Here is a 13,458-nt window from a genome sequence, read left to right on the forward strand (position 1 = left end):
CAGTTTATTTATTTTTTATTTTAACATAATTTATACATAACAGATCATACACCCCAATTGACAAGGCACATTTACATGAAATTACTATTCACAAATAAATACAAGAATGTGTACAGTGCACCTGAATATAAAAATGGTTATTTCCAGCAAAGCAAAATTTAAATTATTTGTTTTATAGTTAAACTGAGTGCAGAGTTCCAAGGTCATGCGTAAACACTCCAGAGAAAAATTTTGAGAAAATGTCTATGATTTAAGTAAAAAGTTTCCATTTACAAATTGTCTTGTTAACATCTCGTTAAAATTCTCGTTCATTTTAAATTTGCCTAATATGAGAAAGGTGTTTATATCCACAAACGAATCCAGATTAATTTCTTCAGTAGAATTAGACCGCTAATTAAGGGGGGTTATTTTTACCATAATTAGAATGGAATTTTGCTAAGAATCTCTTAGCAAAATTCCCTTCTATCTCTTAAGTACTTAAAGGAAACTGTAAAATAAACAACTTACATCCAAACTTTTGTTGTTAAATAGCTTATGTGTAAAACGAAGTTTTATCACTCGTCGATGGAGTAAATATTTCAACCAAAATCGTCGTAGGTATATCAGGTAATACTTTCGGTGAAAGTGCTAAGCGCCGTCCACTTTTATCATTAGTCTAATAGCTTTTTTCTTCAGGGATTCAATTAGTTGATCGTGTAGAATGTTAATCCGCGCACATATGGGGACAGGACTGAGGAAGCGAATAAATGTCGTGCTAATACGGCGTTTTTAAATTTAATTGTAAATTGCGTATTTATCCCAAAATACTCTACCTTTTTTTTCGTCATTTCAATTTTATGAAGAACAAACGAAGCGTTAAGTGAAAGCACGACACCCAGGGCTGTGTGGCTGTCGATACGGTGTATTTTCTATACACCATTCTGATAACTCAAAGAGAACCCAGTTTAGGAAAACAAAGTGGTTTGGAGTTAATATTTCAAAATAAAATTGAATATCATCTACATAGGAAGCAGACTTAATCGGAATGTGCCGATTTATTAAAGAAATACGTAGTAGAAGTGAATCCATTAAAAAAATTAGTACGATCTGTGAGATGTGTAATATTTTAGCCACCTAAGAAGCGGATCTCGAATACCGTGTAATTCTAGCTTGGTTAACATGGAACAGCGAATCAAAAGCACGCATGAGATCAGTATAGATTACGTTTGCTTGTTGGCCTACATCCATTCTCGCCAAAATGAGAATAAATTAGTGATCACAAAATCCCCCAGACTTGGAGAAGAAAAAGTAATTTTTTTAAAATATGGCGTTATGTTGTTAACAAAGAGTGAATCGAAAATCTTGGCTATAGAGTTAGTTTAACAGTGTAACTGGTTTGTAATTTTGACCTAGTAATTTGGGATTTTTTTTCTTTTCTTTTTTATTTTTTTTCCTTTTGTGAAGGGTTGGAATGTATATCTGTTTTAACCAGTGCGGGTAAATTCCAGCAGTTAATTAAAGAGAAGTTAAAAAACGGAGTAGAGAGGGTTTCTTTTTTTCCAAAAAAGAACGGGGATCCCTTTGGGTCCTCGACCATAGTCCTTAGTCAAAAAACGTGTTGTAGTTGACGAGCTCAGATTGTGATAAGTTAAGCGTATGAAGAGTGCCGTGCCGGATTTCAGGGCAATTTACTGGCAATATTAAATAAATGTCTTTTGCGTCCATTGGCGTGTAGTAAATGGCGAAGGCATTGCAAATTTTTAAAGGATCAGAGACAATCTCGTCGTCCCAACGTAAAGATAATATTTTTATCTAACCCCTCCGAAGAGTTGAATGGGTAAGTCGCCCGTTATTTAGCAGTTTATCAAAGTATTTACTCCGTATTTCTGAAGTACTTTTAACTTCTCTTATCATTCTTGAATACCTTAGTTATGGTTTTCGCTCTGTTCTGAGTCTTTTTAACGAAACACTAAAATGTTTTTCCACCTTCGTGATAATTGTTTCCCATGTATTTTCCAAAATCACCTCAAGATTTTTCTTTAGCCTCTTTCAGATAGCCTTGGCCCACCTTACACTTGTTTTTACATTCAATAAGAATTAAGAAAAAAAATTTCCACATTCTTTTGTAGTTCCCTCTGACATTCTCCTAAGTGTTAATAATTTTCTCTTAAAATGTTGCCATTTTTTATCAATCATGTTAGTGCGCATTAGTAATGTCCTTTAACTTTTCAGAAAGAATGTTTGTTGACAAATTCGAGAACTTCTTGATTTTTGTCAGTTTTAACGCTTCTTTTGTGTCTTATTTTTTACACTAATTACAAGTTTTAATTTATTCAAAACAACTGATTGTTACTCGAAATCACAAATTGTTTGTTTCTATAGTCTTGTATCTTCTACTAGTTATTTAAGGTCATTTTCTATGAATAATTTGAAACAGATGTCTTTAGGTATCTAAATAGATGTTTATCTTAATATCATATAAGACTAGCACTTCTTGAAGGGAGAAATGTAATTTCTAATCATTGCGTGTTAGTATCGATATGAAATCATTAGCAACTTTAGTGTTTTGTAGAGAAGAAATTAACATCAGGCAAGAATTTTGAAATTAATAAAATAAAAATAAATTAATATATCGAGATTATTAAGTACGAAACATTTTTAAAAATGTGAATACATACACTGCTGAAAGGCAAAAATTTAGAAAACTTGAAGGCAAGAGAGAGAGATAAAATTGGTGAATATGAATGAGAAAAAGTAAATGGGAGATGGGTACATTCTAAAATAAAAGTAGCAGGTGAACTACAGTGTAGGTTAGTATACATCATTTACCCTTGGTTTAAGCGTGGGCATATTGCAGTCTGCTAACCCGCGAAAAACGGTATGAACATGCGCTCTTCGTAAGTGGTCCAAAATACCGCTATGGGGCAGCACTAGCAACTGCAATTCTCCGTACCTCTGCGAGCAGTAATTCCAAAACTCCTTCGGTGTTTTGAAGGACGAGATGCGGAGGATATGACACCTGTCCGTGCTTCGCTTGGTGCTTAATCTAATATGGCTTCGATCGCAATACCTGTTTTAGAGCATTATAACTACATATCCTCCTTTTGTCATTCCAGGATATCTGGACGATAACACAGAAAAGTTTAGTTAGGGGTTCGGTGATGTGACAACTTGTACCCCCTATTCCCCTTCGGTTTTAAAGAGGCGGAAGGATGAAATATTTAGATGTGAATACGTCCGCCGAATGACAGTAGACGTGAGATATGCCTTTCTGTCAAGGATACTGGTATTTCTTTCTCCTCTGCAGTCTGATATCGAAAGGTAAGATATTGCCTCTATATATGGGACAAATACTTCCCACTCCCTGACAGGCCTTAGAGAGCCTCGCATTCCATGTTTAAAAAACTTCGATTGTGAATCTCCTTTCTAAATTAGGAGTATTTCTGACTTCAAGGAGAAAGTGGAAGAATTTGAAAATTGTATTGTGAATAATATATATTTCTTACCTGTTTCTGAGAATTGACTTCTTATGCGATCTCTAGTCATTTTACCATTACTAGTAAGTTTTTATTATGTGAGGAAGTTTACAACGATATTTCTTAATTCTTCACTCAACTATATGCTAAACATCTGCTCATCGATTTGCATAGTATTTTTGTCTGATTATCTATAATGAAATGTTGAGGCGGTTGACAGTAATAAGCATTGTCACCACATCTGGTAATGTGCATTAGTAATTTTCTAGTCATGGTCAGATATGATCGCTATTGATTTTTGCATTCGTTAGTGATGTTATGTGTGCGCGAGTGTGTGTGTGTATATATATATGTATACATACATACATATATATATATATATATATATATATATTGTTTAGTTACTGAACTCAAATTTCCCGTCACTGGCGTGTTAGAAACCTCACTATTTTGTAATAGAAATTTACTTTCCGTATATCTCATTGGAATTTGCAATTTCAGTACTCGCAATGTCAAGATTTCATGTGACTGATTATATATTTCTATGGTATATGTTAATAATATATTTTCTCATAGGAACGTTACATTTATAATGAAAGTGCTGGCGTAAGAAGTTTTTTCATATAACATTATAAAATAATGATAAACAATATTGATATATTATGATTTGTTTATGTGTACATAAAGATAATAACATGGTCCTTTATTCATGATCATTCTCTGATCATTTAATTCACGGAATGACAGCACTACCACATAACAACTCAAGTTTTGGCGGACTACTTGGAGATGGTGGGAGATTATATGTCCAAAAATACCCTGGAACAGTTGCGAGTTCTGACATGTTGTTTGGTCGTTTCAAGGTGGCCTTAAGTTGTGTGCTTTCACTGTGAACCGTTTTGTTGTTGCTGTGGTTTTTAGGAGCATTAGCAACTCGGGCCATATTGCTCCAGGGATATACGGTGGTCATTCCCTGACCTTTCCGCATCCTCCGTATTTGGTGGACACGGGCTCGAACCCCGGTCTAATCAAGAAGCGTGTGCTACGCACTGCTGCTCTTGCCCACCTGGTTACGGAGGCGCCATGAACCGTTTTGAAAGCTGCATAATTGGTGATCTGAAACCGAGTAACTTTTTATTTTACATTATTGTCTTCGACATAGTATGAGTGCTTCTGAGACTGCGACAGAAATGTCAGTGGTTTGCGGAGAAAAATGTTTGAAGAAAACTGCAATTTTCAAATGTTTCAAGTGTCATAGACTCATTAAAGAAGGTTGAGAATCTGTGGTCGCAACGACCACTCTCGAAGATTTATTAAGAAATTGCTTTCGGGAGTGCTTCAACGAATGGGTTCTTCGATCCCCAGGTGTATAACTTAAAAAGAGACCATTTCGAAAAGGAGAGGCCACCGGCAGACTTTAGCAACGAAAATTAAAATTAGATAGGTCCATTCGCCAATTAAATGTTCAACATGCGATGTGTATATTAGTTTTGTGCTGAGACACACGAAATATCAGGGACCTTTCTAAATCAAAGTTTCGAAATAAATCCGTTATCGTTTTACTGGGAATATCAAGCAAGAGACGTGTTTTTATTTATTCGCCTTTGGGCATACATAACAAGATATAACCATCTTATGAAAGATGCTCACTAAGATTTTACTGAAAAACCCAAAATACAAGGATGATGTTATATCATTCTTTAAAATCTTCCATGACAGCATGGATACGCTGCACTACTGCCTGTTTTGCAAAAATCTGAAATTTTTGTAAAGATCCGTCGCTGACCAGAAATGCTGTGCGAAGGCTCTTTCACTTATGGCTGCGGTAGGCTGGTCGCAGCATAAGAGTTTCACTTCCGGAAACTGATTTTTGATTCCACGTATATGCAAAAACCAGCCTTAAGTATACGTAGTTTGCCCACAAGATGCTCTGATGCCTCATGACCCGACATGCTACTAAAACCCACATAGCAATATTCATTTTCATATGGATCCGTTCTTTTCTACGGAGCATAGTAAAGTTATTTTCTACCGAGTTAGTAAAGCAGTTCAAGAACTTGGAATTGAGTATACGTAATTGTGAAATCATATAATGCTCTTCTGAATTATTTGATTGATGTTCGAGACGAAGACAAATTTGATGATTTTGAAAAAAATGGCAAAAGAATTCGCTCCAAATTCTGATTACAGACAATATGAAGACCGGAAAAGGAAAAAAAAAACATTTGATGAAACACCAGAGGAATTGGTACCAGCAGAACTGAGTGCAAAAGATACATCTCGAATTCAAGTTTTTTTTATAGTATTGTACACGTACTAGTCACAGAAATGACAAAACGACGTGCTGTATACAGTACATTGCATAATACCTTCAGTTTTCTTATAGTTCATCTGTTTATTATATTCCGAGACATGAGGAATGAATTTATTTGTACTTCTACCTAACTCCGATTCACTCCAGTCTTGTTGCCAATCCCTTAAAAATTCTCTCTGAAGCCTAGCAATATCATCTTTTTCCCGTAATTCCCCACACCAGCCGGTTGATGTTTCCTACGGTGATACTGCAGCCATTGAAAAATTACCTCATATTGTACTGTTATCCTACAACAGAGGACTTGCAGAGCCACGGTCGAAACCGTTCTGCAGGCCCTAGATACAGCCAAAAGAAAAAAGCGCTGCGCCTGCAAAAGGTACTTTCTAACTGAACAATGATTAACTCTGGATCCCCAGTCACTAGCAGCATAACAAGTTATTGGTAAAAACATAGAAGTATAATACAATTTGAGATTAGCGGGTTTAAGGCCCCAGACATTTTTAGTGATTCTCAAAAATTCTACCTGTCAACACCTTGATCTTATGTAATACATATTTAGCATGGTTAACAAAATTAAAGCGGTCATCCAACATAATTCCCATTTATAAGTAGGAGTAATTTTAATTGCTTCAACATGAAGCTTAATATTAGGGGGGGTCGATTTAAATATAAGTAGCCTTTTAACAACATCTAATTAGTTTTAGGGATTGAAATTTTTAATTTGTGTTAAACACCAACAATTTAAGACATCCAATATATTATTAGCTCTTTTCTAATTCCGGCCTTGATTCTCCAAAAATGAACATAACAAGATCGGCGTAAGTAATTTTTAGAACTTTATCCCGGTCCATAGAGAGCCACCCATCAAGGACCACGTTCTAGCAGACAAGGCCGAGAACAGATCAATGTGGGCAGACCGTAGTGATAGGTCTGGTCACAGAACAATAACCTGAAGTAAGAGAAACAAATATATCACTAAAGTAACTTGAAATAAGCCTGTAAATAGGAACAGATACCCCTGCCTCCCGGAACCTCGCCAGGGCACTTTGTCACCAAACAGTGTCAAAGGCCCCTTTGAAGTCCACGAAGAAACCGAGGACATATTTACACTGTGAAGAAGAAACTGAATCCATGATCTTTTTAATTGCGTATATTGTGGACATTCCATTTTAAAAACCAAATTGCGTTTTTGCATTTAATTCCTTAGCCAAATAATTTTGAAACCGTGGCTTCGCTGCGTGGAGTTCACTTGAATCGAGCCTTCTTAATACAGTCCGGTTGGAAATGTTTTCATCTGTGGCCGCAGCAACCTCAGCAGATAGTCGATGACAGGACATCGTAGGTTGCGTCTTGCTGTTAGAGCCAGAAGCGGTCTGTTCCGATTGAAGTATTCCTCGGGCGACCTTGGCCAGCTCTTCTTGTAATGGTTACTGCCTCCTGAAACTCTTTCCATAGTGTCGAGACGACACTGCATGACACATTAAGCCAACGTTCTACTTCAGCCTGCGTCTGCCCGGCTTCAAGTCGTCCAACGGTTCGCTATCTCAAAGAATTATTTAAACGACGATGACTTTCTATCCTGAGTACTGGATATTTGGCTATCCCGCTGAGCAAGCCAAAAAAAAAAAAAAAAAAAAGGTAATGAAGTGATGTAGTCGCAACCCCTATTTTTATAGGCATGAATAATTTGCATAATGTGCGGCTCTGTAAGGTGGTAGATCGATTTCTATTGGATACTCGGAATTTGCATGCCACGATGCCCATTATATCAAATATTCGTCTTCGGCGACACTGTTCACCATAAAATATTTATGAACATTTTGTCTAGTAGTGTACTTTTACTGATGAATAATAATGGTTTAATGTAAATCTTTATTTATTTTTGATTAAGACTAAATATGTGTAAGATGCAGTAAAATTATATAATACACTTAAGCTCAATCCTGGTCGTATTGTGCAGGACTGGCCGTCAGCCTCCCGCGGCTTCTCTCATGTCTTCATGCATTCACCAATGCCAAACAAGGTGAACCGTGATTCCTGTCAACGCATATGTTTATACAGCTCCACCGATCATTGTCATCTTTTCCTGGCACCAATGCAAATGGATTCATCTGTTCCACTTACACGAGAGGCTTGACAATCGTTATATAGCTGCGTAGATCCGTTTCCCTGAGCCCACAGCTCATTGTCTCGAGTCCCTTCGTCTGTTCTGGTGGAGTGATTCCCGTAATCTAGTGTTGAAGGCTTAAGTGATGATGAGTAATATTGCTTTCCTATTCTGATGGCTGGTCAAATTTCTGTAATCTCTGCTGGATTATCTTTTTTGGTCGGTCTTCTGGTTGTTGGGTTTGGCTAGCAGTAGTCGCCGATTGAAGAACACGGATACGTTTCGCATCAGCATGTGGACAAACTTGCCACTGCTGTAACGATGCTCCCGCACGAGCATCTAGAATCATATCTTGCTTAAGATCGCGGCTGTTATCTGCCTTTCCTGTGATAAACTTTTAATGACTTCACCGAGGCGTTGCTGCTTTTCTTATTCGTCTGTTTTACCAGGTGATCAGCCACTTCATGGGTTGTTCCATTCGTCTAGGACAGGAAGTGTGCGATGTCGGATCACTGGATTGTAATTAATTTAAAAATTAGTATGTGTGTGTGACAAACTGCCCACTTACATCTTAAAACTCGTCTTTAAAAAATGCCTTAATACAATACTGCTTGAAAACTATTAAATATATTAACAGTAGCTGATAAGTTTATGTTTCGTTTCATTATCCTAATCTATTTAGAAAAGCATCATATGCAATAGTTTCGTTATTAAAATTTTTCTTTTGTCAAATTTTTTCTGTACATTTCATTTTAAGAGTTATAACCAAAAGAAAGAATTAACCATCTTTACGATCACTCGGTTTACCAGCGATTTTGATAGTTATAATTTATTACTTATTATAAATATCAAAGAACAGTTGACAGTATACCTGCATAAGGATGTTTCAATTAAAAGATGGATTTCTATCAATTATGATTTCAGTTAATTATCTGGCTTATTTTTAGGTTTAGGCTATTTTGTCTGGAACTTTTTCTTTTATCGTATTTGGGTTGAAAGTAGTGTTGAATTTGATGTAAACTGGACTAAGTATTAGAGTTTAGAATTTAATGGTTGTATGAATGAGACGTATGGTTTACGTTCGTTTCAGAAGTATATTGAAGGCGTTTTTAGACGGGAAACAACTTTCCTATTGAAGAAAATGCTGATAATTAGACAAATTTTAAATATAGAAATCCTAATATCTGAACAGTCAAGGAATACTTAAGTCTAATTTTCAAATCAAGTTAAAAAGTTACTGCTCAAATGCGACAAAAAAAAGTTCGGACGAAAACAGCGTAAACTTAAAAATAAGCGAGATAGATCTCGGTGCCTTTTAATTGAAACACCTTGTATACGCAAATCACTGAACATAACTCAGCAAAACAGGGGTCAATATTTGAATTACTGTATTTGGCGAGACTTACTAACATGAATAAGTTTTTGCTTTATTTACTTTAAACCTTTGTTACACCAGCATCAGCCTGGAACCACCTCCTCTTGAAAATATAAAAATAAAATTACTTTTGTTTGAATCCGCAAGGTTTAAAAGGAGGCTGAAGCCACCCTCCCCGTCCCTGTGATTTTATTTGATGTTGTCTCGATCCAGTTCGACCTTGTGTTGTCTTCGATATGTGAAGCGCTGACATTAGTCAGAATAAACACCAAAAATTACCATGTCTTCGTGTTGGAGAGAATTATGATTTAATGGAATGATATCCACTGCAATTGATAGGTCTGTTTATACTCTTAAAATAAGAAAAAAATGTGCAGTCACAGAGTGAACTAGAACTATCGTTTGTTGTCATCGTTCACATCTGCGATAATACAACAGAATTCAAAATGGATTTCAAAAGCACTTCACTCAAAATTGATGACCCAGAAGTTCCGTTTCTTAAATTGTATGTGATGAAATGTGGATATGTACTGAACCTGAAAAAATCCCCCAGGAAGAGGCAAACCGTGCTCTTCAAAAGAGCACGGTTTGCCTCTTAACATTCTTACAGTCTTACTTGGAAGAAAACTTTGGGATAAAATATTTTGTCTTCGTCGATACGATTTCTTAAATGCCTTCATGCACCCAAATTTCAGGCACTTGCAGATTTCTTGGCCACGTTTATTTCTAATATATTTTTAGGTGGATAACTCTCCTGCAACAGAAATAATCACATGTTCTCTCATCGCATTGCCGTTCATATTTGACCAGTCAGAAATTTTCGAATAAGTATATATTTCAGAATTTTTCATGGTGTTCAAATCATTTAAAAATCGGAAATACACCATAGAAAGATGTACGAAGTATGAATACGGAAGATTGTCTTATTGGTCTAAGAAATCAGTTCGCATCGCCAAACGGTTTGTGATAATTACGGTAAGAATTTTTACAAGGTACATAAATTTCGGTTAAAGCAGCGAAATCCATTTTTTGTAGTATGGCGGACCAAATTTATTTAGCCACATACGAATAAATTTAAAGAAAAGGCTTCAGGCTTACGAGAACTATGAAATATTAACGTACATCAGCTTTCAAAAGTCACATTAGTCCAAGCAGCCAAAAATGCAAACCACGTTTTTGAGGAGAAGGTGGCATGGCGAATTTTGTTTTTGTTTCCTAAGAAAATACTTGTGAAGTACTTTTTAATATAAAATTGATAATCGAAAACTGCCATTTCTGGACGAATTCGTTATATTCCTTTATATATATATATATATATATATACAAGTAAAATTACTTGCGAAGTTTGTGTAAAATTCGTTGTGAAGCAGTATCAAGCCAATCATTATGATTATAGTGGATATCATGAAACGAATAAAGCTAGTCATATTCTGTCATTCTAGATGGATTTAACATAAATTAAATTTCTTTTTAAATCTGTTCTTAACTACACATTTCTTTTTAAATTAAATTTCTTTTTAAATCTGTTCTTAACTATACATTTGAAAGCCTCCTCTCTGATATTAACCCCAGGGGCTCACATCTGGTGAGTATGGGCTTGGCACACCCAGGGTCCTGAGCTGGACATCATCATTCTTCTTTTTCTTGGTAATTCCCTTTCTTTCTTTCTATCTCTTTGGGTATATTCAGAAAAAAATTTTTTGGCTAGTGCAGCATAAGCCTCAGGCTGTCTTGCACCATATGGCTAATAATAATAATCTTTTCCACTCAACACAAATACCTTTGAGTCTAAAAGAAGGAAATCACAGAAGTAAATAATTCTCTGTGGCTACATTCAGACAGTTGCACCAATAAACCAACCTTTGTCTAGTTGAGTTGTCTTTGCTTATATTGATTATCTCAGACTGCAGTGTATTTATAGGCACACCAAATTTTCTTGCAGAGGTTGCAAGTGCCGTTTTGTTTACTTTAATTTATTTTTCGGCAGCTATAATTTATGGTTTCTGTTTACCTAGTTTGTCTTGGCACGTATACGCACGAGGCATCTTTGGTATGTAATGAATAAAATAAATGCCATATAATTATATGAAAACAGATTACCTCAGAAAGAGAGAGAACTGAACATATCGAAATCTTCCCTTCACAGAATATGGAAATTTCCCCGAATTTCGAACGGACAAACGAGATTGACTTCTTACATCAACAAGTGTAGTATTACATATTATGTAATATGTTCATATATAAGTTCATATTATGGTTCTAATCGTAAAAGCACGGGAGTTCAGTCCTAAATATCGCACACATTCAATAAAATTAGTATTAACTATACAGAAATTAGCTATTATCGCATATGCTATTTCACGTAGGGATCACACTCGCCTGCTTCTTTTGTATTTTCTATGTGAATGCTCTGTTTAAGATTCCAAATGTAAGTACGAACTCCTTCGATCGCGACATATGGTAACTAAAACCTTCAGAATATTTTCTGTATAGAGTCAGTGTTTGCTACTAGAGTGAAGTTGTTGCTAGAGCGCGATATCTTAAAAGTATTCAGATCTCCCCTAAGTGATCAGATATTGCATAGATGCCTTTGACCATCAGCGGAATCAACCACCATAAGTTTTCAAGTCGCTGCCTTGTATTTTGAATCTCGAAAAGTAATTAAAATGAAAAGGAGTAAATATATTTATTTTTCTAATATGTTATTCTTCCGTTCCCGCCGAACAAGTGCAGTGGTAAAAGTGACCATTCTGCCTGTGCTACTTGAAGGAAATCGCTGTAGTTTGTTTTCGAGTGTGATAAAAAAAATGATTTCGAGAAACAATCCTTCTAATGATGCATTTGATTTACACCTAGCCATTATTTACTGCAGGTGTTGTGTGGAGTTTCCTCAGTCTAATGATTATTATAATTCCCTTAATTTAGCTCGTTCTTTCAATTTCTCTTTCGTGGAGTTTCTCATTATTTTAAGTGATACATTTACTTCTCATGTCGCGACAAAAGACTTCCTCTTTGCTAATCATTTAGCCCATTAATTATCTTTCACTTTATTCTGACACATACAGTCTTGTTAACTAATATAATAATAGCCTCTTTCTACTGGACGCACGTGGAATTCGGAATGTTAATTTTGAAGGAGGACGGATAAAATTAATTTCAATTATAATTCACTTCTCTGGAGTTCATTACGATTTAAACTAAAGGCTTGTGAAACAAGCCTTTGGATAAGTTTGTTATTCGCTAGTCGATTCTTTCATTTTGTCTTTATGTAGAACAGCAATTATGCTGTTATAAAGGCCAGCGAAAAGTTTTTAATATGACTTCAACAAGAGGAAATCTAATTGCAGATATAACCCTGACATCGGAGTCGTTAAATCTAATATATGATTTGGAAAATTTGTGCGTCTGTTCACAATATCCTGGAACTGTATTGGATATCATTCAATGAAATATTGCTTGTCCTCTTCAGCTGAAGGAATATGTTTGCATATAAAATTTTTATCCCTCCAGGGTACCGGATCACTACAGTAGGTAATTTTTAAAGTGACCGCCTGTTCTTTATTAGTATTGGCAAAATGATGCAAGAAAACAAGCTTATGATTTCAACAAAAAAAAAAAAAAAAAAAAAAAAAGATAAGCTTTAAACCACTTCATTTATCCGTTCCATCTAATTTTCTTCAATATTCTTTGAAATTAATTAAAATACTCACTTCCGCAACACTAGGTTGAAATTTATTCCTACAATCAATATCCCACTAAAGGTAGATTTCCGGACATCACATCTATTCTGCAGCCAACCTTTTTGATTTAAATTTGTCTCCTAGTCTATGTGTGGTTTGTAAAAGAGCATTTAATTTACACAAAACAACGACTTAAACACTTCAGTTAGTTTACTACGCAGTTGCCAAGTTTCCAAATGCTGTAATTTACAGAAATTTTCTTCTTGGTAAGAATACCATTTTGTGCCCCCAACTAATGTCGTTGTTCTTCTGGGCACCCTTTCCAATAGATTTTTATCCTTCCTAAAATGAGGTTTCCAAACTTGTATACAGTATTCAAGATGTTGAGTAAAAACCATTGCGTTATACCATGGGATGATCACCTCTTTGTCACTACTGGCAAAGTTCCTGTATATCACTGACATAGCAGCCTGTCTGCACTGCTCAGATAAGTTCATGTCAGATTGCATAGCTACCCTAGGTCTTTT

General features: G+C 35.6%; 1 protein-coding gene across 1 annotated transcript in view; it reads left to right on the forward strand.

Moving 5' to 3' along the window:
• Window positions 1–3,150: 3,150 nt before the first annotated feature.
• The window catches only part of LOC150083268 (neuronal acetylcholine receptor subunit alpha-10-like), a 207,542-nt gene continuing 197,234 nt past the window's right edge, over window positions 3,151–13,458 (forward strand). The window contains exon 1 of the mRNA XM_090377140.1: window positions 3,151–3,300. Within this exon, the coding sequence (XP_090233266.1) occupies window positions 3,243–3,300 (58 nt within the window). The 5' untranslated portion in view covers window positions 3,151–3,242. The remainder of the gene's footprint in view (window positions 3,301–13,458) is intronic.

Source organism: Mastigoproctus giganteus, chromosome 7 (genome assembly GCF_048544385.1).
Source record: "Mastigoproctus giganteus isolate SK-2022 chromosome 7, ASM4854438v1, whole genome shotgun sequence".
Taxonomy (NCBI): domain Eukaryota; kingdom Metazoa; phylum Arthropoda; class Arachnida; order Uropygi; family Thelyphonidae; genus Mastigoproctus; species Mastigoproctus giganteus.